The sequence below is a fragment of the Lissotriton vulgaris genome, chromosome 9, assembly GCF_964263255.1.
Source record: "Lissotriton vulgaris chromosome 9, aLisVul1.2, whole genome shotgun sequence".
Classification (NCBI taxonomy): Eukaryota; Metazoa; Chordata; class Amphibia; order Caudata; family Salamandridae; genus Lissotriton; species Lissotriton vulgaris.
In genome coordinates this window covers 1,047,065,454-1,047,091,250 of record NC_141697.1, presented here as the reverse complement: position 1 = coordinate 1,047,091,250, position 25,797 = coordinate 1,047,065,454, and the positions used below count along the sequence as shown (strand labels likewise).

The following is a 25,797-nucleotide window of genomic DNA, read 5'->3' as shown; positions in this document are numbered from 1 at the left end:
TTGTTGTACATACTGTTTTCCTCAACTACATTCCTGTCAAATTGCATTGCTTTTGATATAGTGATCTATAAACTAATTTTATTCTCCCTAAATTAGCCAAGCACTTCTTATGTTAAAGTGTCTCCCGTGATGATCAGCTGATAAACATAAAATCCATGTTCATTGATTGCATGTTCATTTTTTTTTTTTTTTTTTTTTTTTTTTTTAAGACCAATGGTCCCAAACTTTATTTAGTTTCACAGGTAATAAGGCAATTGATCACACAATGTCATAAAAAAGAATAATTACCACAAACGTTACCCAGCTAGTAGCATGTTTTGACATGTCAGTCATACATAAGTGAAAATAAACAGTAGCCAGGGGAGATGCATTAGTCCGCATACGGCAGTGCCAGGAAAAGTCTCGGGTTGCAGTGCTCGTAGCCCGCAGCACTGCAAAAGGACCAAGGTGGTCATGGAAGCCAACAACCATTGTTTTAGGCCGCTTTCCCTGGTCGGCACAGAAGCAGTCAAAGGCAGGATCACATCCCACACTAGTATATGGGTCGCTGGGTTACAGTCTCCTGATCTTGGCACTGTCCAACAGGCATTGTGTGAAGAGTAAACGGGGAGGGGAAATCAGACATCATCATGGGTACAGTAGAAACAATCTCACTGCCAACCAGGAGACACAACAGGGAATTAAAAGAAGGGGGAGGGAAAAACATTTCAACAACCGTCGGACTAGTGTTTGCGTGTACAGTAATGTATCAGTGATCCTAGCTGTGTGTGTTGCACCCTATGTGGGCCGTGTGGGGGCGGGGGCGGCTGAGGATGTAGGGTTGCTGCGATCGCGGGGCAGGGGGGGGGGGGAGGGGAAACGACAGGGGACTCCTCCTGCTGGGCAGGACCTCGGTGGCCGGGGGAGGGAAGGGGGGGAGGAGGGGGGCTCGCTCCACAACCGGACGGCAGACGACAGGACCCTCACTGTGTCGTGTCGGGGTGATCACTCCATACCGGCCTGGGTGCACGCCGGGTGGTACGCGGCCAGGGCAGCGTCCCAGTCTTGGGCAATCGGGTACTTCCGGAGGCCCGCGGTCTCTTCCCTGTGTAGAGACATACTCTCCGCGCAAGCCCAGTTGTCAAAAGAGCGACGCCAGTCAGCAGGGCGCGGGGGGTGGCACTCTTCCATCGTTTCGTGATGAGCCGCTTAGCCGTAATGAGTCCGAGGTCCCAGAAACGTGCCCTTAGTTTGGTCTGTTTGGTTCTCTTGTAGAGACCCAATAGGCATGCTTCCCACGTCTTGGGGAGGGTATCGCCCGTGGCCGCCGTCAATGTGTCAGTGACCGCCGACCAGTACAAGGTGAGGTGAGCGCAATTCCAGAGTGCGTGCAGGAAGTCCGAGTTCTGGAGGCCGCACCTGGGGCACGCCGACGATGTGAGTCCGAAGTAGCGATTCAGTTTGTCTGGGGACAAATACGCGCGGTGTATTATGTAATATTGGATGATCTTAAATCGCGCGTTGCGAGGGATATTTCTGGCGCCTGCCAATACCGCAGCCCACTGTTTGTCCGACCAGACACTACCTCGGTCGGTCGTCCACTTCTCCCTCAGCCTTTGGGAGGAGAATTGAGTATGACTGTGCAGCGCTTGTGCTAACCAATGCACTATATGGGAACCATCGCCCATCACATGTAGATACTGGATTAGCATATGTGTGGACGGCTCGTGGGCCAAGTCACCCCATGCCTTCGTAAGCTCGCGGAGAAGCCTGGCGTGCGCCAGAAATTGGCCCACTGGCAAGCCAGTGTCTGCGGCCAAGGTCTCGAAGGGCAACAGACTCCGTCACTATACAGGCCGCCCAGTTCGTCCAGGTCTGCCGCAGTCCAGCTGCGTAGCTCGGTTGAAGACAGCGCGCCAGTACCCAGGGGGTCCCCAGTAGAGGCAGGTTCGGGGAATAGGGTACCGTACTTTTGGTGAGTCTGAGGCTCCGCATATAGCACTGCCTCGCGACTGCCGCATGGATCTGAATGGGGGGTCGGCCCCGCGTCAGGGGGTGGAAGAGTGTCAGCACCTGTACGGGGGACAGGGTAGTGTCGATCGTGGCCGTATCCATCAGGTTCTTACCACTCAGCCAGTAAGCAACCCATTGTAGCTGGGCCGCTAAGTAATATAGTTCCTGATTGGGAATCGCCAAGCCTCCAGAGTCCGAGGCCGCGTAGAGGGTCTTCAATGCTACCCGGGGGCGCCCTTTATTCCAGATGAGGCGCCTGGTGAGGGTTTCCAACCCCTTGAATATGCGTGCCGGTTCATACACTGGCAGGTTAGCATAAAAGTAGAGGAACCGGGGGAGCATTATCATCTTGGATATCGCCACTCGGGCCGGCACATTCAGTGGGAGGGAGTTCCAGAACGTGACCTGGACCGATAGCGAGGATATGGCTCTCACAAGGTTGCCCTCCAGGAGATCCGTAGGGTCCCGATATATGAGGATCCCTAGATACCTGAATACCGTCGGGTGCCATCGGAGCGTTTCTCCCATCATGCGCACATCACATTGCGGCATCGTGTCACTGAATGCATAAGCACCCGATTTAGCCCAGTTAACGCGGAGCCCTGACATGTCCCCGAACGTTTGAAAGATGTCCGTGATTGCCGTGGGTATATGGGCGAGGTCCCTGATGTATAACAATAAGTCGTCGGCATACAGAGACACCGAGTGGATGCCATCGGCCAGCGGGATACTCCAGGTGTCGCCGGAGGCACGGAGCAGTTCCGCCAAAGGCTCCATCACGAGGGCGAATAATAGAGGGGAGAGGGGACAGCCCTGCCTGGTGCCCCTCCCAATCCGAATCCTGTCAGAGAACAATCGCCCAGTCCGGACTCGTACCTCGGGTGCCTGGTAGAGGAGCCCCACCATCTGGACATAAGCGTCGCCCAGCTCGTATTTTTCGAGGACTCGGAGGAGATAGGGCCACTCCACCGAGTCAAACGCTTTTTCCAGATCGAGTATTATGCATCCTGAACGTGGCCAGGTGGGAGTCGCATACCGTTGGACTCTGAAAAAGCGGCGCAAATTGTACGATGTGCTCCGGGTGGGCACAAAGCCATTCTGGTTAGAGTGTACCAGCGTGGGGACTAGTGGTGCAAGCCTCCGGGCCAATGCCACTGCTAAGATTTTGTAATCGGTGTTGAGGAGCGCTAATGGTCTGTACGAGCCGAGCTCGTTTGCCTCTCTACCCAGTTTTAGTAGGGAGATCACGTTGGCTTCATTCAAGGACGCCGGGAGTTCAGCATCCTCCGATGCCGCCTTATACACCTTCAACTGTTCCGGTATTAACACCAATGAGTAGGCCTTGTAGAATTCAGCCGGGAGCCCGTCAGGGCCCGGTGCCTTGCCATTGGAGAGGGAAAAAATCACCTCCCGTAGCTCCTCGTTAGTAAGCTCAGCACCTAGCTCCGTCCGGTGAGCGGGAGTGGCTGTCGGAAGTTGCAGTGTCGCCAGATAGTCCGTGATCTTCACCACGGTGTCCCGTAGTCGTGAGCTGTATAAGGACCTGTAATGCGACGTGAACGCTTCGTGTATCTGGTTTTGGGTGTAGACTTCAGCGCCCTGAGTCGTACGGATCGACAGCACCGACGCGGACTGGGTGTCTTGTCGGATCAGCCACGACAGGAGCCTGCCAGGTTTATCACCTGCGTTATGGGTGCGTGCGGAGTGCGCCGCAAAATTAATGTTCTTCAGCCTCTCCATCAAAAGAGCGTGATCTGCCCTGGCCGAGACCAGCCGGGAGTCATCGCCCTCCGCCGCCTCCCGTTCTTTGTCTAGTAGCGTCTCTTCCGCCCGTATCAGATCTCTCTCCACCTGTCTCCGCAGGCCCGCCTGTACACCGAGGCAGCTCCCCCTGGTCACTGCCTTGAAGGCGTCCCACTCAATTTTCGGGGACGAGGACGAGTCGCTATTGTCCTCGAAATACTGTATCACCCTCCTAGATATCTCCTCTCGGAATGGGGTGTCGAGTAGGAGATCCGGTTGTAGGCGCCATGTGGGTACAGGTGGGCGTGGTCGCCTCCATCCATAAACTAGAGTGTGTGGGTTATGGTCTGAGTGCGTCTGCCCCAGGTAGTCAGTGTCTGTCACGGAAGGAATCAGGTCACGGGACATCATATATCTATCTAGTCTGACGTGTAATGAGTGGGCTCCAGAGTAGTAGGAATACACCCGGGCGGTAGGGTTTCTGACTCGCCAGGCATCTTGTAGGTTCCACTGCGCCGCCCAATCAAGTAGTGCCCTGGAGGCTGCCTGCGCAGGGGCGATCATCGCCGGGGGGGACGAGCGGTCAAGGGAGACATCTAGCACACAGATGTAATCCCCACCTAACAGCAGGGGTACGTCAGGCCAAGGTGCAATCACTGCCGATAATCGTGTTAGGAATTTCCCCTGTTCGACATTAGGTGCGTAGATGGAGGCTATAACAATCTGCTGCCCGTCTAGTCGGCCCTGTATGAAGACATAGCGCCCCTCAGTGTCAACGTTGCTGTGTGTCAGTGCAAATGAAACCCCCGGCCGTACCCAGATCAGAGTCCCTTGTGCAAACGCTGAAAAGGTCGTGGCGAATATTTGCCCCCTCCACCTACGGCGAAGTGTGGCTACCTCAGCGGCGACCAGGTGGGTCTCTTGCAGCAGTGCAATCTGTATCTGATGTCTTTTAAGATAGGAGTACACCTGATATCTACGCGAGGGTGTGTGCATGCCCCTGACATTCCAGGTACCAAATTTAACCGTAGTCATCACAGTATCCATCTCGCCCAAGCACTCGCTCCCCCCCCCATCCCCCACCCGCCCCGCCCACACACGCACAGCAGCAGTTATCAATGGCCATTTTTCCCACCCGCCATCCCACACAGACCCAGGAATGCGCGCTGTAACACTGCAGTGCCGACACTAGTCTCAAAAAGAACAGGAACAGAACCATAATACCAAAAGGGCAACAACAAAACAAGTCGCCGCCCAAATGCTCTAATGAGCTCAATCAATCCGTGAGTTCAGTGGGGGGATGACAAAGTACGTCACTTAGGTAAAACAAGTTAGTTCACTAGGCCAAGAGAGCCGTGGTGACTCCCCTCCACGGGCAGTGGGCCAAGTGGCATCTGAAGTCAATGGCAGTGCCCATGAAACAGGGCCAGAGTATCTAATGTCACATGACTCGGATGCTTAGTTCCGGGGGGGGACCTCATCTGCTTTACCCCCGAGGGGGCACTCACCTCTAGGGGTCCGTCCACCCCTCCAACACAGTGCTTCCGGTGTCACTCGAGTGGAACGGCTCTGTCCCCCCTTCCCGGCAGCAGTGGCAGCACATGGTTCATCCGGGTGGTGGGGGGGGGGTCGGAAGTAGGGCACAGGCCCCGGGGACAGGGCCGGCTGAGGCCACCGGAGTCTCTAGGAGTGCCGGTGGGAGCCCCCAAGTGGGTCAACCATGGTGGTGTACAAACTGCTAATTGTCGCCAGTTGCAGTAGCCCAGCCAGGGCTAGGATGAGGAGGGGTGCTACGCTATCAGGTCCGCCGTTTGGGGTGTGACATCCGGTAGGCCCTCTGTATTCGGATCATCTGGCAGTCCGTACAAATATTCGTCGTCCTCGCTCCCGCGTGATCGTGGGCTGGCTTTGGAGATCAGGATGGGTGACTGTGATCCACTGATCTCAGCTGCTATCCGGAGGGCCTCTTGCTGTTCACTCTGAATTTGCTCCGGTGTGGGGCCTATCTCCGTGTCCGCGGCTGGTGATCCGGCCCTCGAGGTGCGCCGGTGTCTTCGTCTGCGGGTGCCTCGATGTCTGCTTTGCTCCATCGGTGCGGACCCGTGGCCCGTATCTACCCCAGAATCCAGCCAGGTCGCCGCCGCCTCAGGAGTATCAAAGAAGGGGGTCTTGTCTTGTGCCACCACTCGGAGGCGTGCCGGGAACAGTAGTGAGTACTTGAGAGCCAGACGCCTGAGTCGTTGTTTCACCGCTAAGAACGATTGACGTTGTCGTTGGACCTGCACGGTGTAGTCGGGGAAGAACATCACCTTGCCATTGTCTACCTTTATGTCTGATAGTTTCCGTGTTTCGCGTAGGATGGCGTCCCGATCACGGTAGTTCAGCACCCGCATAAGCATTGGTCTCGGATTGGAGCCCTCCGGGGGTGGACGGGACGGCACTCTGTGCGCTCTTTCCACTACTAAATGTGGTGACAGTGTGCCCTCCGGCAATAGTTCTCGGAGCCAGGCCTCCATGTGCTCTGCCGTCTCCCTCCGTTCCCATCGTTCCGGCAGGCCTACTATGCGTACATTGTTCCTCCTGGCCCGTCCCTCCGCATCCTCCGCCCTGTCCTCGGGGAACTCCACCCGGTTGAGTAGGTCACGTACATGCTTGTCTGTCTGTGCCAGCTTGGGCGAGGTCTCCGCCATCGTTTGTTCCAGGGCCGTGGTGCGTTCGGACAGTTTCTTGTGGTCCGCTCGGAGATGCGTCAGGTCCACCGCCACCTTATCGATCCTGGTCTCCAGCGATGTACGGGTCAACTGCATGGATTCCTCCAGGCGCTCCATGGCCGCCAGCATGGTGTCCAATTTGGAGGCAGTCTGGTCAGCCTCGGAGTTCTTCACCATCTTTCCTTTGTTCAGCGTCCCAACGGTGCCGGACTTCGCTCTGGTCCCCCCTGACATGGGGCTGGTCGACGCTGCAAAGCAGCCGGGCGGGTAGGCCCCCGCAATGAACACTGCTGAGACCTGTGCGTGATGGTCACAAGGTTAGGCACTCTGCTCCACTCGGAACGGGCGGTGTGTGGTCAGCGGGGGGGGGGTCCGCTATGCTGCCAGGCCCTTGGGATCTTGCTCTTCGACACCGTCTGGGGAGGGCGAGATGGCGGTGTCTCGGCTGATGTGGGGGCCCTCATGTGCCGCCGGCTGTCGCTGTAAGTGTCTCAATGACGAACCGCCCCCTGGTAGCGCCACCTGTTGGTCTGCTAGGCCGGACCGCGTGGTCTCTCTCCGGTCGTATCCGCCCCTCGGGCCTGGAAGGGCGCGCTTGGCCAGGCGACTCTGGACACCGCCCAGCGCCGTGCGGGGCTCCGTGTGGCTCAGCGCGGGGTCAGTAGTTGTGATGAGTGCGGGCCACACTGATTCCTCACCCGCGCAGGCACAGGGTAGTCCCCTCAGTGTAGGGCCGGCCGCCGGCGAGGCTGCGCAGTTGTGGCCGTGGTCAGTGTGCTGCGTGGGCCGGGTCTCCGAGTGCTGGCCGGGTCCGGTGCCGGTTAGTAGCTGCTGCAGGGCGGAGGACAGGGACAGGGGCCCAGGAAACAGGACCTCATAGCCTCGGTTGGTGGTCGCCGGGGCCCAGGGGCAATATTGTCAGTGGGGGCCCGGCCGGGTGTTCCCAGCTTCGTCAGGCAGGGTGGGCCGGTGTCACAGCCCGCGGTGGGCCAGGGTGCCGTGTCCGTCTTCAGCGTCCGGGGCCCCCGAGTAGAGGGGCTGCCGGGGACACCAGGCGCTGTGGCGCGATCCCGTTCCCCGCTCTAGGGTGCGCAGGGGAGGACGCACGCGTCGCGGCCTACCTCGTAGGCCCGGATCCCCGGCCTCTGGTAGTTGGGTCTGCCGGCCGGAAGTGTGCCCCGGGCGGGTAGGCGCCGGGATAGTGGTCGGTCGGAGGGTCCGTCGCTCCGATCTGCTCGAAAATCGTTCTGGCGGTGGAAGAGGCTCCCGGGTGCACTCGGTGCAAGTCTGGGCTCGCCACCGCCGATAATGTAGGAGAAATAACCCGTGGAAGGGGAGCTTCTCTCGGAGCTCAGCCCGGGCACGTCTGCTCACATCGCGTGCTTAGCCACGCCCCCCATTGATTGCATGTTCCATTATCTAGTATTCTGCACTTGGTAAGAAGTAGAGGTCTTTTTCCATGTATTATTTTAATATTCCCATCTGAATGTATCCCTATCAGTCCCCGTGTTATTGGTGTGTATAATCATTTGTTGGTTAGTAAAAAAACGAAGTTACAGCTAGTATGTTACCACATTTATTTAACGGATAAATGTACACTCACAAGTCAACATATGTAGGGTTTTTAGTGCGCTAAGCTGTCATATGCAATACATATTACACTCACCTGACAACATTAATATTGTACTACTAGCACATGTGCAGCGTCTAAAGTTTCATTAAGAAATCATATTCCTTTTTTAAGTCTGGCTAGACAACACAGGGGTCTAAAAAAATTACATCATGGACTTTTGCTCCACCCAGAGGAATATTGCTCTCACACATCATTCATTTGGGTGTTTGGGGCAACATTCTATCTCCTATGGAGTGCTTGCTCTGAAAAGTTGACGACTTTTTTAGATATTTTTTTACATCATCACACATTAAATTCTTTATCTTACAGATGCATTGTTTTTGGTGAGCAGCAGTTTTTATTTTGTTTTTTCACTGCAGCAAACTTATCCTTTATGTTTTAGCCATGACTCAAAATAGAAACACGACTTGTTGGCTTTGCCACAGCTTGCTTTTAAACTTTAAACTTCCTCAGCTGTTAATAGGTATAACACAGGTAATGATTGACAGCATGGAGAAACACTCAAAAGGAAATCAAATTTCTGTATTCTTAAACGTACACCACCCAGGTTTGTTGTAAACAAGGAAAGTCAATTTTGGATCAGTACCTTGAAACTCTATAACTGTATTTCGGTTACTTAAATAAAAATATCACACACAAAAGCCAAGCCACAGTATACCCTATACCATTGATGAATCAGATGTTGAAAGACAATCGGGGTAAGAGGGTAGAGTGGAGCAGAGGCGAGCACCTGTCGCATTATAATTTACATCACTCTAATCCGAACAAAACAGAATATCTAATGATTAACCCAATTCCTGCTTCTGTCGCCATTGAGAGCAACAGACATCCCAAGCTAAGGGGAAGGAGAGCTGATGTCTGAGACAATTGGGAGAACATTGAAAATGTTCATGGTCTGGTGGATGATCTACCCCACACTGAGTCCCAAGAAAGTATGGCGAGCCTTGGTATGGGTGAGCGTATGGAACTCCCCGAATAAGTTTTATAAATGGATATTACCCAGTTCATTACATTTCTAGTGCATTTCACTTTTTTCCCTTTTTTGACCACTACTATTGCCATTCTCCTTGCTGAGGTCTTCCTAAGTCAGCAGCGACAGTGCCGGTTGCTGATCTTTTTGTACCTGGTGATCGAACAGCCTTCATTACTTGAGTCTTTGAGTGAAGTTCCACCTAAAAGGGTTCATTTAAGGGAACCCCTGGATTAAATCAACCACACATCTTCCCTTCCGATAGAACAGGTACTTACTTAATTCTAATTGTTGAAGTTCTGGCTACATTGCAGAGGTGTCCGTGTCTAGGTACGCGTTTTACTAGTGAGGCGATTGTGCAGTTGTTCAACTTAAAAAACAACACGTGTTAGGCTTTGAAGCAGCAGAGATGTGGTTTTGGTTTATTTAAACCCCCTTAATGTAACAAGTAATATAAAACCCCTTTCCTATGTTTTTTCCAAAAGTTTCCCTTATGATCTCATACTATAATTGCTTTGTATTCCCTCTGCAGAAGCTACTGCCAGGAAATGTGTCTCACCAACTAGTGTTCTCACTATAATACCATTTTTGTTTTGATCCACGCTTTTAATCGGTTCAGAAGATGTGTGTCAGGTTCACGATAATTGATGTCATAAAAAGAAAAAAACTAAATTCTTACTCCTGCAGTCTCTTCGCCCTTTTCAGTTCGAGTCACAACCCCTAAGCTTGCTGGTTGTGCGACACCCTCTTGTCATTAGCCATTTAGAAGACAGACTTCTTTGCAGATACTCCCCAGTTTCAGACGTAAAGTTGCCTTTTAGATCTGTGGGTGGAGGATTTTGTGGGTGTCATGCACTGTTGGATAAAGCTTCGTTGAAGCTTGACATGGTAGGGTTTGCAAGACTGCTAATACGCTTCAGCCGCCTGATTGAACCTTATCAATGCTGTAAAACAGATATAGTGATAATCATTATCATAGAAATGTAGACTTTACATTTCTGCTATGGCTGCTATCCTACAGGAATCTGATTTAGCTTTAAACGGACTGTGTCCTCTTTGTATATATGCCTGTTACGGCCAATGCTGACTACTTTGGTTTTCAGATATGTAGTTTCCCTTTCCTATTAAGTCCGAGATTAGCGGGATAGGTTCTGTTTCTGGGTCTCTTTCTGCCCGTCATAAGTTTAGGAGGGTCATATCCATGCCAGGTTTTGAAGCACAACAAGTAACTATTGAAAGTATTTCCATGTATATGTGTTGTATGTAAAATTATCTTTAGATAATATTGAGAAAATCCTGCATGGATCATGCCCTGCTTGATTTATTTATTTAATAAAGTTTTATATAGCGCGAACATGATCCCGAAGGATCTCAGAGCGCTTTACAATTGGAGGGGAGGGGAGGTAACAATTGCAGTACAGGTATCAGATAGGAATACCAAAACAAATACTCATCAAATAGGAATACCCAGCAAAAAGGTTACAGACAAAATGGGTCAGCAAAGAATACGATAATAAACTGGTAGATAGCGAGCTAGGAGGAAAGCCGAAGATTCGTAAAAACAAGAATAGCACCCAGCGCAGCGCTTAAAGGTGTAAGTCCAAAGCAATAGAGCAGAAGATCCAAAACCTTTTAAGGTAAGAACTTGTTCATAAGGAATCTTTTTACTTCCAATTTGAAAGCAACCTTGGAGGAGATTCTATGTATTTCCGGTGGGAGAGCGTTCCAGATCTTCGGATTTAGGTTGGACACTTTACTTAAGACTACTTGGATCTTCTCAAGGCAATTTTGAAAATAGAAAACAGTGCACTTTCTTCTGCTGCACTCTCTAGGGTGCAGTCCATTGCCTCAGCACACTATCTTTAAATATTGGAAACCTTAGGCTGTTCTGTACATTCCACAGGCAGGAGGTCAAAAACATGGATCCCAAAGAAAGATGTGCCCAAGAAAAGGAAGTGAGTGAATTAGGTGAATTAAACTGGGGGCACGTCGCTCATAATTTCTTATGAGACCCTTTCTTATAAACCTTCTCTCCTTCTTGCTCATATGTGATTTAGCATTGGGTTTTTTTTAACGCAAATGTGTTGGAACAATTTGGTACTAAAATAAATAGTGCTTATGCCATGTTTGTGGTTCATGTCAGTCAGTCAGTAAAAACTTTATTTGCTACGGTTCTGTAGCATAAAAGTACATGTACAGTTAAAACAAACATTGAAATAGAAACCAGACAATAAAAGGCCATTTTAATTTGTTTACCCATCACTAGTGCTTAATTTGAGCTAGTAGTTTCCAATGTTCAGCACTGGCAATAATCAACAGCATCATATTTCATGAACTTCAGTTAAGAACACATTCATTTATGGTAGGCACAGGAAGATTAAGTGATTTGCCCAGAATCACAGGATGTTGAGCTGACGCTGAGACTCGAGCCTGGTTCCCTGCCTCCGAGGTTGGCCGCTCTGGCCATTACACCACATCCTCTCCCCACTTTCATGGTTGGTAGTTGGTTATGTTTTAGGCGGCGCTAACAGGAGAAATGGGATGGTGCAAGCTGCCTCCTGACGAGAGCGCCAGCACTTCTTTTCTGTTTATAAATTAACTACTGCCCATCACGCATAAAACAATGATTTCTTTCTTTCTTTGGCAAAATTTGCCGTAAAAGCACAACATGTACAAGTAAATAAATTCAATAAAACAGTTAAAAAATCTGAATAAAAAGTAAAACATATACAGTCAAAAACAGCATATTGCTAATTTCGGATTGAAAACACGTACAGATCATGGGATAACAACCAGGTATGCAATACAGGCATAAGAGAGAAATAAATCATAATTCTGGGCTTCCGATATACTAAACAGCCCTTCTGTCTTCATCTCCTCATAAACAAGAGAAAGCAAGAGACAGCAAATACTATCGACTGTGCTGTACTTCTAAGAATTTGGGGGCTGTTCTAAATTCCCTAGCCCCCCACGTTTCGACACAATGGCACAATCCACTTCCTCCTATGAACATAATAATATGGACAAAAGAAAAAACTGGATCAATGCATTCTTTAGTAACAGAACAAAATGGACAGCTCATATAGTTTTCGTTGGGGGAAACAAGAACACCTAGCAGTAAAGGTATGGAGCGGTCGGTCCCTATCCGAAATTTGATATACAATGATCTTGCAAACCGGGGTTCTATCAGATCCACAAATACAAAAAACGGAGTAAACATCCGTATACTCAAAAATTACCGTAGTCCACAGCAAAAAAACAAAATCACAGAATTATATATATATTTTTAAGTTTCATACGTTTACACCCAATCGGAGGAACTTTCTGCAGAAAGCTAATAGCTTCATTAAAATTAGTCAACAGTTGCTAAAACTCAACTCCATTACTGTGTGCCAATAGTAGGAGAGGTGTAATTGCATACAGTGTGTGTATATCGTATAGATACCAAGCATCCGATAAATAAAACGCTTTGCTATTGACATCAAATATCTTGTTGATGCCGACCAATATTACTGATTCCTAACTATTAAAGTGCATACGCTCTCTAAAAGTACCACACCAACACAGTACAGTCCACTGTGCAATCTCCTCAGGTCTCCTATCATGACAGGGCAAGTCTTCTTATCCGTAGGCATTGCCAGATGAAAAGTCCTACAGTCTGATTGATATGCCAGTTGCAAGTTGTTACAAAATGTACAAGGCTGGTCTGCACTGACTAAAGTCATATCTTTTAAGGAGGGGCAGAATTAGTTTTTTCCTAGTGGTCCCGTACAACAAACTTAATATTCCAGAAATTTAGCGCACCACTACTCTGACCTACCTAGAAAAAAATAACAAATTAGTATATATATATATCTGTATTGTGGATTGGGGTATGGAAATACTACATTTTTGATGTGTCTTATCTGGACTTCCGCATGTCAGGTGGTAAGGACATGTTGATACATTTAATTTCCCAGCTTTTTTTTGTGATTGCTTAAGTAAGTTGTCCTTCGCATTTCTGCAGTCCCCAAGTTCTGCAAATGAAGAGAGAAACTACAGAAAATGTATACATGTCCCCCCTTCTTTAGACCTTTATAAAGTTCCTTGAGACTCTAAATCCGAAAACTTTTTTTTTTCCAAGCCTGTCTGGGCCCTCTCCATCTCACTTTACTGTTATCAACCCGATATCAAGCGAATGCTTTCTACTGCTGTTGACTGTACCGAAAAATAATACCCAAACAGTGCTTCATGCTCATTATTGTAAAACTTTTCAACAAAAGACAACCACACATTGACTTTGTCATTTCTAATCTGCACGTAGATTAATAGATTAATAATTGACGATGCATTTTATTTTCAATTCTAAACCACTTATGACTAAAATGTTTTTATTTTTTGTACCAAGGCCAGGAACAGATGTCCCGCATTATATCTATATTGCGCTGAATCCGATACGAATTTCAGATTGGGAATTAAAAGTTGATTTTACAATGAAATTAAGAGTATATAGTATTGTGAGGGTTTTTAATGATTATGCAATAAAGCAGTTTGATTTGACTTCATCAATTAGTTTTAGGTAATATAAATGTCAAAAGGTCAGATGATGCAATTGTGCTCCCTCTATTAAACTGACATTTCATGTTTGCAGCCTCACTGATAGTCAAGTAATATTATTTTATCAAAACAACTTATGCCACCTTTTTTGACCGCGAAGAGTGTAAACATACTTTCGATAAAGAATGGCACAAGGCACTTCGTGAATCCCCAAGTGACGTCAGATCAGTGTAATCCTGCAAACTAATAACCCTTTCTTTCGTTGTCAGAAAGTCAGTTTTTGCATTGAAGAGCTGCAGTTATATACAGAATGTTTCATGGTGTGCAATTTCAGTGTCACTATGTTTTATCTGTGCACGTATCTGTAATTCATATATTTTTCAACATTCCATTGCATTAACCTGCTGCCCCACTCTCTCAACCCAACGAAAGACCTGTCTCAATATGAGAGAACATTGAGTAAATACACTAAATCAAAGTGTTCCATTCTGCGAAAAATACTTTACTTTCACCCTTGAACTCGCCTTTATTTTGGTAAGACTTGAAAGCAAAGCAAACCATAAATAAGTCCTTCATCTGATTTCAAGATAATATTGGTGCTAAGTGCCTGGCAGCTTTCATGTTACATTTTATTAGGATGTATTGCTAGTGATAATTTTGGGAGTTTAAATAAGTAGAGACGTCCAGAGCAGTTTACAAAGGAGCACATTCTTCCTTTAATTGGGAGAATCACTGGAAGTACACATTTTTCGAAGGGCGATGGAGTAGCGGCAAGTCAGACTTGAGAGTATGTACAACATAATGAGAAACTGGATGTGCAATCCCTCCATAGCTTTAAATTAAATTCACTAGTAATCCTAAAGGGATTATTTGTTGTTTCAAAATCCTCTACTGTCTGCCTCGCAGACATTATGAATGTTACTCTCTGTTAATCAGATTGACATAATACAAACCACCATTTTTGCCTGTGCTGATGTGAGACAAAGTAATTGATTAGAAATTGATCCACTTGACACAGCCGCTGTGCTATATTTTATGGAAACCTCGCTCTTTGGTCTGTCCAGTATTTAACAATTTTCTGAAATCTTTGATTATTGCATTTGCAGGAGACGTTGCGGTGAAGATTCTAAAAGTCACGGATCCTACCCCTGAACAGTTTCAGGCCTTCAGAAATGAAGTGGCTGTGCTCAGGTAAGCCCATATACCCATGAAGTATGTAGAGATCGTGTAAATAATTATTCTTTGTTAGAATGACCGAAAACACAACCTCAGTATGTAGTGTACCATAAAATGACTGCAGTAAGCATTGCAGATACCTTTGCCTTTTACCTTTTGATTGAACAAACTAAACCATAGCATTCCAAATGCTGACTGCCTGAGCAAAAGAACTAGGCTCCACATCTGGATTAATGAACAATATGGCCTAATTGGACTGACATTTTGCTCTGGAAAAGAGTACCCTGTATGGAACTCTGGTCAGCAATGAGCCACATACTCCCTTTAGTGTGCCTGCACTCAGAATTTAATAACACATCTTTTTGTGAAGATGGTTTTTAAAATGTGTGTTTAGATACCACGCTTTTAGAAGTGGCTGGTTTCTTGTCCTAACAATCCTGTGTGCCTCTGCTTGGTTGTGTATTGACTGTCTGGGTTTGGATGTGACAGGGTCGGGGGAGTGTTCTGACACCAGAGAGGTGTAAGTGAGACAGCAACAGGATGGCCTGCATTTGGTGTGGTGGGAGGAGTAGCCCCTTGGATGCGCAGAGGGCTGTGCTGCTGCCACAAAAAATGGCTCCACCTCCTGCGGGAGTGTCTGAGGCCAAACCCTAACTATCAAAGTAAAGGAGGTGTGCGCTGGCAGGAAGACACCCAGGTCTGGTTTGGACCGGGCTCAGACCCCCTGAACACAGGCTTCAAAGGCATTTAGGGGTATAAATGTGAGAGCTGGAAACCCTGAACTCAAAACTGAACTCAAGCCTGAAAAAGGATTGAAACTACTACATGATCAAGAGGAACCTCTGCCAAAGAAGAACAGCTGAAGAGACTGAAGAGAAGGACTGCCCTTGCTGTGTGTTCTGGGCCTGACCTGCAGTTTGCTGATTTGACTAAGGAGAGGACAAGGGACTTTGCTATGTCCCCCTGCTTGAAAAGACTTTGCTGTGTGCTGTGTCCTGAAGTGACTTGTCTCCAAGGGCCTGAAAGGAGCTGGCTCCCTGTTGTGGAAACTCAGGAACATCAAAGTTTCCAAGTGTGTCTCAGTGACGCTGTGTGCGTGTGCTTTTTGCAGGCTGATACCTTTGTGAGAATTGCCATGTGACTGTGTGCCCCGGAGTAGTCTTGCGCTCTGCTTCGATCGACGGCATAACCAAAAGTGCTGTGATCGTTATCACCATTGGCCCGGACCGTCGTCCAAGGGGGAGCCGTGAGAAATCACAGCCGCCGGCCAGAGCCTGCCTTTGCCAAGGAGAGACCTGTGAACCTTCAACATCGTGGGTCTGATGTCCTTTGCCCAAGATCAACGGAGTCGCACCAAGAGCCGATCAGCTGTGAGGCCGTCACCTGGGAGCCCGACCACCTCCAACCTGAAGCTGCACAGCGTGACGCCCAAGCCGTGAGGAGAGGAGAGAGAGACTGCAACCCCCCCCCCCAGGTAACGCTCATCGAGCGTGCATGTGTCGCTGCCTGGGGCGGAGTGCGTGCTATGAGAGACCGCTTTCGGCCTTTCCCATCTTTGCAGCGTGAGCCTCCACTCAAGTCAGTATCACGGCACATACTCACAGAGGAGTGGCAGTACCGGGTCGGATTGTGGAGCTGCACTTTGTTTCCTTCGTAACAGTATTGGGGGCATATTTTGGCAGTCGCTGACCGCGAGTCAGCCAAGAGAGGCATAGAGGCCTTCACTAGCACCGCGATCAGTCCCGAATTGCTTTTACGATCCGCATTAGTACTTGCAATACGAACTGCATTATTACTTGCTTTCACGATCTGCATTCGTTTTTGCACTACGAACTGCATTATTAATTGCTTTTATTATCCACATTAGTACTTGCACTACGAACTGCATTATCACTTGCTTTTACGATCTACAATGGTACGTGCACTACGAACTGCATTAAAACTTCCTTTTACGATCCGCATCAGTACTTGCATTACGAAATGCATTATGACTTGCTTTACGAACCGCATTAGTACTTGCATTAAGGGCTGTCTTATTTCTACATTATGAACTGCATTACAAACTTCATAGCATTGCATTAGGACTGCACTAGATCATCATGTACTGCTCATTAATGCATCAGGAACCTACAAGTGATTGTTGGCATAATAACTGGACCAGTGAAATATTATGAATACGCAGATGCTGGATATTTTCATCATTTGGTCTCATCGTATTTCTTCTTGATAAAGGTACAGCTATTTTCCTAAATCAGTGTGGTGTCCATTTGTGGTGTTATCCATGGTCGAATCACTATCTGGTACCATTCTCTGTACGCGTTCCATGGATTAGATCACTGACGCCAGCTCCGCTATACCACTCTAGGCGGAGATGGGCAAACTTCTCGCAGACTAAGTTCTGTGCGGCACTCACTAAAGGAGGGAGTCCGGGGTAGGACGATGCGGACACTGCTAATCTTAACCTCTGCAATCGTATCACAGAGGCACTTGACTGCACAGCTCCACTCTCCTGTGCTAAAGTAGGTGGCCCCACTCAGAAATCTGCACCGTGGTACAGTGACGAGTTGCGGGCGGCAAAGGCAGCACTGAAGCGAGTGGAAAGGCAATGGCGAGTGGCCTTTTCGACGGAAACCAGGGAGATTTATCTAACTGAGAGGCGACTCTACCACGGGCTAATCAGAAAGTCCAAAGCTGCATACTATGCCACCAGAATCAGTGAGGCCGGCAACTCCACGAGGGAGCTTTTTCTGCTATACAAATCTCTCTCGGGTGGGATACCAGCTACTGCCCCAGATGAGTGTTCGGCGGAATCCTGTGATAAGATCGCAAACTTTTTCGCCGAGAAGGTAACTAAAATCTACTCATCATTCCCTAATCACCCCATGCCAGGGACGGAGTTCGTGGAAAGTCCGAGGGAGTAGGGGAATAGACATAGACTGACCAACTTCGTTACCCCGCCCACGGAGGACCTCTTAAAGATATGTAAATCCATCAAGTCCGGATCCCCTCAGGATCCCACCACGCCTAAACAACTAGCCGAAAGCTTGCCAGTGTTGGAACCTTACATCAGGCACCTACTAGACCTGTCATATAAGACTGGGATAGTGCCTAGAGACTGGAAGCAGGCGGTGGTTCTACCATTGAGAAAGAAAGCAAACGTCAGCTTTGAAAAATTAGAGAACCTTCGACCCATCTCCCTTCTGCCCTACCTGGCTAAAGTGGCAGAAAAAGCTATTAACGTTCAACTGATGGATTTCGTGGAGAAGGCTGCCCTCCTGCATGACACCCAGTTCGGTTTCCGTCCCCGCCACTCTACTGAATCGGCGCTCCTGATGGCAGTGGAGACCCTACGCCGGGGGGTGGATGAGGGACAGACCATGGCCCTCATCCTGCTGGACCTAAGTGCTGCATTCGACACTGTAGCACACACCACCTTGCTACAGTGTCTGAATAATGGTGGAATATCGAGCACTGCACTTAGATGGTTCCAGTCCTTTTTGACGGGGAGAGGTTTCCAGGTCCGTTAGGGTAATTGCTACTCTGGGGAGATCTGTTTGGGACAGGGTGTGCCCCAGGGCTCGTCACTGAGCCCCACCCTGTTCAATTTATATGTCTCCCCAGTGTCCTCTATAGTGGAGGGTCACGGAGTGCATATAGTATCCTACGCCGATGATACGCAGTTGGCTATCTCCCTATCGCGCGCACCGGGTCTTGCGGTGGACCAATTCAGAACCTGTATGCAGGAGTTGGCAACCTGGATGTCCACCAATTGCCTCAAACTTAATGGCAATAAGACCGAGGTGCTCGTGGTGGGGGGGAGCCATTCGGTGTGGTCGTCGGCGTGGTGGCCCGTTTGCTTGGGTGAGGCTCCTACACCCTGTTGTGAAGCCAAGAATCTTGGAGTTTGGCTGGATGCGGATTTGTCTTTTGGACCTCAGATAGGCCGGGTGGTGGGTGTCTGTTTCAGCGTCCTAAAAAGTTTGCGGAAAGTCTTAGATCTACTTCCCATATCTGCCCGCAGGACGCTGGTACATGCCCTCGTCACATCGCGCCTGGATTATGGCAACCTACTGTATATAAGAGCAACCAGTAAGGTACTAAATCATCTCCAGGTGCTGCAGAAGGCGGCAGCCCGCCTTATTCTGAAGCTTCCTAAAAGATCAGACTCCAAAGTTGCCCTTCAGACTCTTCACTGGCTCCCAGTGAAGAGAAGGGTAGAGTTTAAGGCCCTCTGCACCTGCCATCGTATCCTTAATGGGAGGGCACCAGCACCACCCCAGAGTCTGGTCTCCAGATATGAACCTATGCGAGCACTGCGTTCCTCCCATGGTGGCCTGTTAAAGGTCCCAAGGATAAGAAAGGCTTGCATGGGAGGCAGATCATTTCGCTACTTGGTAGCGAAGGGCTGGAACGCTTTACCCCTGGATCTTCGTCTAGAACTGTCTGAAGCCAACTTCAGGAAGAAGCTAAAAACACATCTATACACACGGTAATCTCTAGCTGACTCTGCGCTTGCCTGCATGAGTTTTCTGTCTTAGCGCAGGGACACGCTAGTTGAGCGTAACCGCGCGCTTTATAAAACTCCCTTATTATTATTACTGTCTTACTAGGAGTCTGGTTGCAAATACTTTACACATTGCCTTGGAGGTAAGTCCGGCTGCTTGTGCCAAGCTACCGGAGGGTGAGCAGGGGTTATCTCAGAGTGTGTACCTCCTTTCCCTGACTAGAAGCAAGGGACCCTATTTGGACTAGGGTACCTACCTCAGCCAACTAGAGACCCCCAGTTCTAACAACGACTTAATAATTAACATCACCTCTGACTTAAGGTTTTCGAATGCTTGAAATGACAGATTTTTGTTTGACATCTGCATGATGAAAAAAGGCTCTACATTTTGAGGAAAGAATGTTGTCAATAAAGATTCAAAATTAAATATCCCAATAAGGAGACTGTTGAACACGGGGCTCTGCATGGTCACCCCAGAAACATTTTGTTTAATCCCTCAATTCTTTTGCTAAATTCATTTTTAGGTCTCGCCTGTCGATGCGCATCCGCATCGAGCAAGCGAGACTATGGGGGCTTATCCACTCTTTATCCAACTTGCAAGGAATCGTGGCGATTCCTTGCAGTGCACGAGAAATTTAAGCTCAATGTGCATGCGCATTGAGCTTAAAAGCGCGTGCACATGCCCCCAGCCGCCTGCCTTGACGACTCTCCCGCCCCCTCACTTCTTGATTGCACGGCCGCTAGGCCGTGCCTCCCCTACTCTCCTCCCCCCTCCCGCCTGCCTTGCCTACTCTCCCGCCCCCTTACTTCTTGATAGCACGGCCGCTAGGCCGTGCCTCCCCTACTCTCCTCCCCCCTCCTCCTCCTACTCTCCCCTGCCTGCCGTGTCGCACCTCTCCCCGCTCCGCCCCCTCCCCTGCCCGCCGTGTCGCTCCAAAGCAGCCTACGGCCAGTATAGATAAATCTGTAGCTCTGAATTCGCAATGTATAAGCACACCGATGATTGGGGAATACTCCACAGTCTGAGCAGAACTTTGAAGTATCTATATTGTTACTTTTCATTGAAAAAAGCGTGAGTTTTGCTTTTTTTCTTCAGAAACAACATTACAATAATTTGCAGTTCACGGAGTTCACAGCAAAGCGTCCAACCCTAAAAGGGAGTTATTAATGTCACAACTGCACGCAAGTGTGCTTCGGCCGATTACTGTGCATTTTGGGAGTTGCACAGATGACTGCTGAAGAGCGTGAACATTTATTGCTTCATCAACGCTGAAAGCAGTTGCTTTAGGTGCACAATGTTCAAACGCACACATCCCATATACCCCCCCCCCCCACCCCCCCGTCAGCCACCACGTGCTTCCCACATTGAGCAACGCGGTCAGTATGCCGGCTCTCACGTGGGTACCGTTTCCTGTAACTGAAATGCGACCATGCTTGACAAACATCCCGCTCACAGGAAAAAGCCCCACCCGGGGTGCTGCTCTCTCCCTCCGTCCCTCGAGCCACAATAAGCCGCTTCTCACAGGGTGATTCCAACGCCCTCCAGAAGTAAGCACCAGGTTCAGACCTCCAGGGGGCATTTCTCCTCCCCCTCCCCTTATCTGCCGTTCCTTCGTCTGTTCCCTCTCCCCGCTCCGCCCCCTCCCCTGCCCGCTGTGTCGCATTTCTCCTCCCCCCTCCCCTTATCTGCCGTTCCTTCGTCTGTTCCCTCTCCCCGCTCCGCCCCCTCCCCTGCCCGCCGTGTCGCATTTCTCCTCCCCCCTCCCCTTATCTTCCTTCCCTCCGTCTTGTTTATATCTGTAATCTATTGACTTTCGTAAAAAGCCGTGGGAAACGGTTTATGGGGTGATGGATGTTCGCCTCGACTCTGGGAGTAGGGCATGCTGCTGGACTTTGGGAAACCATGCATTCCTTCCTCGAGGACCAGACGTCTCTGCAGAGGTAAAACATTTTGTATATTAAAAACAAAACTCTGCCTTTCCCGCGACAAGTTCAAAGGTGCAACATTCAGCTTACAGGACGGACACATTCTAAACAAACTGTGCACCTAACCGTGCTCGAGAGAGTCCTCGTGGGCGCAGGCTGCCTCATTTCCTGTTGCACGTGCATACCACAGCCTGTCCTGCTTTGCAGCACCCCGCCCCAAGGGCTTGGCTCCCTTCCAGGAAGCAAGGACCGCGAGAGAGGGGGGGGGGGGAATTGAATTACTATTTGAATCACATTTTAACCTCTCCAATTATATATTTTTTATAAACCGTTGCTTTTTGTTGTGCGTCTAGAAAACCTGGTTTGGATCACGCCTCCAGGATATAAGTTTAAGAGCGTTTTTCACCCACAACAATCCTTGCGGTACAGAGTGGAATGTATATGCACATGGACATCAGCTCATTAATTCGCTGAGGATAGCGAAAGTGACATCACTGATTATTTGACTCCTCGCCAATGACAGCAAACATTTGACTGCCAGGCCCACCTTTATCCCCTCAAGAGACTCCTGTTTCATGGTGCTGGGACCAAAGTTAAGAGCAACGAGAGGCATCACTGATTATTTGACTCCTCGCCAATGACAGCACACATTTGACTGCCAGGCCCACCTTTATCCCCTCAAGAGACTCCTGTTTCATGGTGCTGGGACCAAAGTTAAGACACAACCCCTCACTCACCCTCACCCTCACTCACCCTCAACCACTCACCCTCAACACCTCACCCTCACCCTCACCACCCTCAACCCCTCACCCTCACTCACCCTCACTCACCCTCACTCACCCTCAACCCCTCACCCTCACTCACCCTCACTCACCCTCATCCTCACTCACCCTCAACCCCTCACCCTCACTCACCCTCAACCCCTCACCCCCTCACTCACCCTCACTCTCACTCATCCTCACTCACCCTCAACCCCTCACCCTCACTCACCCTCAACCCCTCACCCTCACTCACCCTCAACCCCTCACCCTAACTCACCCTCACTCACCCTCACCCTCACTCACCCTCACCCTCACTCACCCTCAACCCCTCACCCTCACTCACCCTCAACGCCTCACCCTCAACCCCTCACTCACCCTCACTCTCACTCATCCTCACTATCACTCATCCTCACTCACCCTCACCCTCACTCACCCTCAACCCCTCACCCTCAACCCTCACTCACCCTCACCCTCACTCAACCTCAACCCCTCACTCACCCTCAACCCCTCACTCACCCTCACCCTCACTCACCCTCAACACCTCACCCTCAACCCCTCACTCACCCTCACTCTCACTCATCCTCACTCACCCTCAACCCCTCACCCTCACTCACCCTCAACCCCTCACCCTCACTCACCCTCAACCCCTCACCCTCACTCACCCTCAACCCCTCACTCACCCTCAACCCCTCACTCACCCTCACCCTCACTCACCCTCAACACCTCACCCTCACCCTCACTCACCCTCACCCTCACTCACCCTCACTCTCACTCACCCTCAACCCCTCACCCACCCTCACTCACCCTCACTCACCCTCACCCACCCTCACCCTCACCCTCACTCACCCTCAACCCCTCACCCTCACACAGTGCAATAGGTCTCAGACCATTTCAGTTAGAGCTTTTAGAAATGTTTATGGCTTTTTTTATTTGTAATTCTTTAGCATTGGCTACAGGAAACAAAAATGTTAAACATTTACAAAAAAAACCCATAAACAATTCTAAAAACACTAACTCTAATGGTGCGAGACCTATTGCATTTCCAATGCTTGTTGTTGGCCTTATGACTCTGTGCCCTTTACCACTGCTAACCAGTTCTTAAGTGCTTGAGCTCACTCTCCGAAACATGCCACAATTGGTTAGCACATGTTTGGCATATTTAATTTACTCATAAGTCCCTTCTAGAGTGGTATACCATATACATAGGGCCTGTAAATTAAATGCTACTAGTGAGTCTGCAGAACATATTGTGCCACTCACTTGAGTAGCCCCTTAAAACATGCCCAAGCTTGCCATTGCAGCCTGAATACTGTTTAAACTGCCTATTCGACCTGGCAACGTAACCCCCTTTCCATGTCTTAAACTCCCCTTTTATTAGAAATGCCACCCCCAAGGTAGGCCCCAGGTAGCACATAGGGCAGGTTGCATTCTAATTAAATGGGTTGACATGTGCTTTTAGGTTTTACATGTCCTGGTAATGAAAACCTCCTAAATTCATTTGTCACAATAAAAACATTTAATCCTAAATTCATTTGTCACTACTGTGGGGTCTACCTGTTCCATAGGATAACATTGGGTTGCCCTACTACATTTAATAAGTGCAAACTTTTGATTGGGAACAGGTAATACTTCATGTTTGACGTCTATGAAATTGTAATTAAAATAAGGTCAGGTGTTGAATACATTTTTTGAAAACGCCACTTTTTTTTAGAAAGGTGGCATTTCCCTGCCCTTAGGTGCCTGCAGCGTGTCCTAGGTCACATGACTGGGTGTAGTTGGCAATTGTACTTTGTGAATTCCTCTCAGACAGTCATCCAATAGAGGAATTAGATGTGCCTGAATGGGCTATCTGCTTGTCTGATTTGGGGTGGGGGCGGGGGGAGGGAGCAAAGCTGGACATGGCTCCTCTCGCAACTGAATAAGCTGTGCTTGTCACCACTTAATTGGCTCAGCAGCCACCTTTGAACCAGGGCATGGGAGTCATGAAATTACAAGCACTAAAAAAAACCTCTAGAAACTTCTCCCACATCAAAGAAAGCACATAGGGCCCTCAGATACACTCTTCAGTTAATTTTCTGGATCTGCAGAAGGACTCTCAGAAGACTGCCTGCTGCTGTGGTCTGCTGTGTACTGCACAAGACTGCTTTGCTGCACCTGGAAGGACTGCTTTGCTGCCTGGAGCCTGCATTGAATCGAAAGAGAATTGCCCCACTAATGACCCCTTTTTTAGGTTGAGGACCGTAGGCTGCGCTTGCGCAGTCGTGGTCAGAGATTTAATGTCACTTAGTATAGGGGCATTACACCGCCCCATGGCCGGCCTCGTAAATGCTGGCCAGCAATTGGATGAGAGGGACGACACTCCCTTTAAGCCCCGTCTTTTCCCTATTCGGGGGCTTTTTATCTCTTCTTTCTCTCCCTGACGTCATCGGGAGAGAGCACGCCCCTCATCACGCTGCCTGCACGCTCAAGTCAGCTCTCTGATTGGTGTTCCTTATTAACCAATCAGAGGGCCGACTGGCACGTGCAGGCAGCGTGAGTAGACTCTGCTCCCAGACCCTTGGCTCGGCTCGTCGCTCGTCCACGTCTACTTTTGATGAGGAGGCTTGACTGCAGCAGGGCAAAGCAGGAACCCATACAGTAAGAAGCGCCCATTGTGTGTTTGTGCTTGCTCCCCTGCCCCCTGTTGCTTGTGCTCGCTGTCCTGCCCCCCCTGCTGTCCTGCCCCCCCCTCGTTGCTCATGCTTGCTGTCCTCCCTCCCCCCTCGTTGCTCGTGCTTGCTGTCCTCCCCCCTCGTTGCTTGTGCTTGCTCCGCTGCCCCCCGTTGCTTGTGCTCTCTGTCCTGCCCCCCCTTGCTGTCCTGCCCCCTTGTTGCACGTGCCTGCTGTCCTTCCCCCTCGTTGCTCGTACTTGTTGTCCTTCCCGCTCGTTGCTCGTACTTGTTGTCCTGCCCCCCTCGTTGCTTGTGCTTGCTGTCCCCCCCCCTCGTTGCTTGTGCTTGCTGTCTTGCCCCCATCGTTGCTTGTGCTTGCTGTCCTGCTCCCTCGTTGCTTGTGCTTTCTCCCCTACCCCCCTCATTGCTCATGCTTGCTGTCCTCCCCCCTCCTCGTTGCTTGTGCTTGCTCCCCTGCCCCTGTTGCTTGTGCTCGCTGTCCTGCCCCCCCTTGCTGTCCACCCCCCCTCGTTGCTTGTGCTCGCTCGCCTGCCCCCCGTTGCTTGTGCTCGCTGTCCTGCCCCCCTTGCTGTCCTGCCGTTGCTTGTGCTTGCTCCCCTGCCCCTGTTGCTCGTGCTTGCTGTCCTGCCCCCCTCGTTGCTCGTGCTTGCTGTCCTCCCCCCTCGTTGCATGTGCTTGCTCCCCTGCCCCTCCGTTACTTGTGCTTGCTGTCCTGCCCCCTTGCTGTCCTGCCGTTGCTTGTGCTTGCTCCCCTGCCCCCCGTTGCTCGTGCTTGCTGTCCAGCCCCCCTCGTTGCTCGTGCTTGCTGTCCTGCCCCCCTCGTTGCTTGTGCTTGCTGTCCTGCCTGCCCTCGTTGCTTGTGCTTGCTCTCCTGCCCCCCTCGTTGCTTGTGCTTGCTGTCCTGCCCCCTCGTTGCTTGTGCTTGCTCCCCTAGCCCCCTTGTTGCTTGTGCTTGCTGTCCTCCCCCCTCGTTGCTTGTGCTTGCTCCCCTGCCCCTGTTGCTCGTGCTTGCTGTCTTCCCCCCCTCGTTGCTTGTGCTTGCTCCTCTGCCACCCGTTGCTCGTGCTTGCTGTCCTGCCCCCCTCGTTGCTTGTGCTTGCTGTCCTGCCCCCTCGCTGCTTGTGCTTGCTCCCCTGCCCCCCCCTCGTTGCTTGTGCTTGCTGTCCTGCCCCC

At 49.9% G+C, this 25,797-nt stretch overlaps 1 protein-coding gene across 4 annotated transcripts in view; it reads left to right on the top strand.

Moving 5' to 3' along the window:
- RAF1 (Raf-1 proto-oncogene, serine/threonine kinase) overlaps window positions 1–25,797 on the top strand; it is a 415,567-nt gene that overhangs the window by 300,997 nt on the left and 88,773 nt on the right. For all 4 annotated transcript variants that reach the window (XM_086938972.1, XM_086938971.1, XM_086938970.1 and 1 more), the window contains one exon: window positions 14,692–14,776. In XM_086938972.1, the coding sequence (XP_086795098.1) occupies window positions 14,692–14,776 (85 nt within the window). The remainder of the gene's footprint in view (window positions 1–14,691; window positions 14,777–25,797) is intronic.